The sequence below is a fragment of the Clupea harengus genome, chromosome 10 (genome assembly GCF_900700415.2).
Source record: "Clupea harengus chromosome 10, Ch_v2.0.2, whole genome shotgun sequence".
Lineage (NCBI taxonomy): Eukaryota > Metazoa > Chordata > Actinopteri > Clupeiformes > Clupeidae > Clupea > Clupea harengus.
In genome coordinates this window covers 19,073,029-19,075,528 of record NC_045161.1, presented here as the reverse complement: position 1 = coordinate 19,075,528, position 2,500 = coordinate 19,073,029, and the positions used below count along the sequence as shown (strand labels likewise).

At 43.6% G+C, this 2,500-nt stretch overlaps 1 protein-coding gene across 1 annotated transcript in view; it reads right to left on the bottom strand.

Moving 5' to 3' along the window:
• The window catches only part of LOC116222029, a 6,749-nt gene that overhangs the window by 315 nt on the left and 3,934 nt on the right, over nt 1–2,500 (bottom strand). The window contains exon 2 of the mRNA XM_031574295.2: nt 1–1,531. This exon is cut by the window's left edge and continues 315 nt beyond it. Within this exon, the coding sequence (XP_031430155.1) occupies nt 1,308–1,531 (224 nt within the window). The 3' untranslated portion in view covers nt 1–1,307. The remainder of the gene's footprint in view (nt 1,532–2,500) is intronic.

Below are 2,500 nucleotides of genomic sequence, written 5' to 3'. Positions count from 1 at the left end.
CATTTGTGTTCTAACACTGGCTTTTTTTTTCTCAATAAATTCAAATCAGCTATCATTTTATTTGTGCATTTTACTGAAATACTGCACAGGTTGTTACAATCTGCATGATTTTATGCATGAATTGGCTGGGTGTGTGAGAAGCACTCTGATTCTCTGTCCCTAGAAGAAGTCAATGCACGGACAAACACAGTAAAACGCTACACACTGGTGCATAGCCCTTATCTTTAGGAGGTACTAAGGGGGGTACGGGGGGGTGGGGGGAGGAGCGGTGAGGAGCCACATATTTTCATTGTAAAATGCAAGCACACACACACACATATGGAGACTGGAGAACAAAACAGCCATTTTAAGGTCACACTGGCACACGTTTACCCAACAGAGTTAGAAAGAGACAGACAGAGAGAGAGAGAGAGAGAGAGAGAGAGAGCAAGAGAGAGAGAGAACTCAAAGACAGTATTTGGTGTTTGTATTTACAGTACACATGAGTAAGTGATTGCTCGTTTTGTGCAATAATTCCCCCCATCGTGGGTGTGGATGCTTATGGCAGGACAACAAAAATGCAGTTTGGGTGACCTTGGGTGACCTTGGTTCTGCGAATGGAACATGACTAGAACATCAGGTGGCTCTTGGTTCTGCGAATGGAACATGACCAGAACATCAGGTGGCTCTTGGTTCTGCGAATGGAACATGACCAGATCATCAGGTGGCTCTTGGTTCTGCGAATGGAACATGACTAGAACATCAGGTGGCTCTTGGTTGCAGTGCCTGAGATGTGCTGGATCCTCATCAGTTTGAACACATGGAATAAGGAAATGATAACATGATGCAATTGACTGCTGCATGTGAACTGACAAAGATTCAGAGTGTGTTTAAGGGAAAAAGACAGAATTCCGACACGTAACAAGTGGTATTTCGCAGTCTGATCAAAGATTCAAAATGTCATACACAAAATGTGTTGCCTAAACTGTAGCTGTGTCGCGGTTCTTTCCACACAGCTGTTTCGGCTGAGAGATCAAGCGTCAGAGAAAGAGCGTTTAATCGGATTTGATCAAAAGATCAAAGAGCGTCGAATCTGGGTTCACCCAGTCGCGGCTATTCCGTCTCTCTCCCGGATCATTTTCAGAAAACCTTTCCAGACAAACATCTTGTGATTACACCCCAAGCAACGAGCAGGGCATGTTGCATTGATTCAAACGAGGCCAGGCAGTGTCTCTCGTTAATTAAAGACGAGCAAACTTGCTGCTGTGCAAATTTCCTGGCCCTCAAGGTGGATTAAAAGACTGGCAGCTGCAGTGGCATTCCAATAGTTAGGTCCCGCTGTAGACCTCCCGAGGTAGTTGCAATGTTTCATCAATGGTAACCACAAACTCCTCATCCTTGATGGCACCTGAGCAATTAGGGTGGTCATGGGAAATGAAGTTTGTTTCCACCATCTGTGGCAGATCACTCATCTCATTCACAGTGCTTGTGATGCAGTGGATGTCCGTCTTGCTGCTGTTTGCCCTGGTCGAATGAGGGCCAAACACCCAGTCTGTGGAGAGGAAGAAAGAGAGCACGACTTTATCAGACAGTCTCCACCAGCATCAAAGTTAGCTTAAGCTTTGGGGGGAAAATTGGGAAAATAATTGCTTGTATTTATATGTGGGGATAGCATAAAAATGCACGGGCAACATTGCATCCGGCAATATTTTAATTTTAAAGGCTATGTCAAGGACATGGTACTCATACATCCAGTTGTCATGCATCCAGATTTTAGAATGCTCTCATTTCACACTGCAGAATAATTATCACACACACAAATGCCAATAGGCTGAAGCCTGTAGAGGCAAATATCACGTATTGCTGCTAAGCTGCTGGTGATTTCTTGTGTTGCGTGATATATTGTCATTCACATCTATTTAATGCTTGCATAATACACACGGCTTCATGTGATATATTGTCATTCACATCTATTTAATGCTTGCATAATACACACGGCTTCATGTGATATATTGTCATTCACATCTATTTAATGCTTGCATAATACACACGGCTTCATGTGAAGTGTGAAGAGAATGTTTTCGACATATTCATCAAACCCTGTGATTTCTATTGGAGAAAATTGCGGTTTGATGGGTTCACAATGTTATTAGAGTCAAAATACCCAAAAATTGTTTCACGCCTGCCCCCCCATCTCGCCCGCAATAGCAGTGTGGGATTCAGCCATCAATCAACCTCCTGTCAGACACGTGGGTTAAATAGAATAGGGGGAAATGTGTACAGTAGTGAGACGACAGCCCGAAGCTGAAGGTACATTTATTCTCTTTGGTATTAGGCTGAACTCACCACCACCGCCATGTACACACACACACACACACACACACACACACACACACACACACACACACGTACACATATTAGGGGATCATTATAGCTTGGCCTGAAATGAGTGCAGTTTCTCACATACGTATTTGTGGTCTGCCACAGATTATTATGTTGTGTCAGTCTATTAAAATATGGG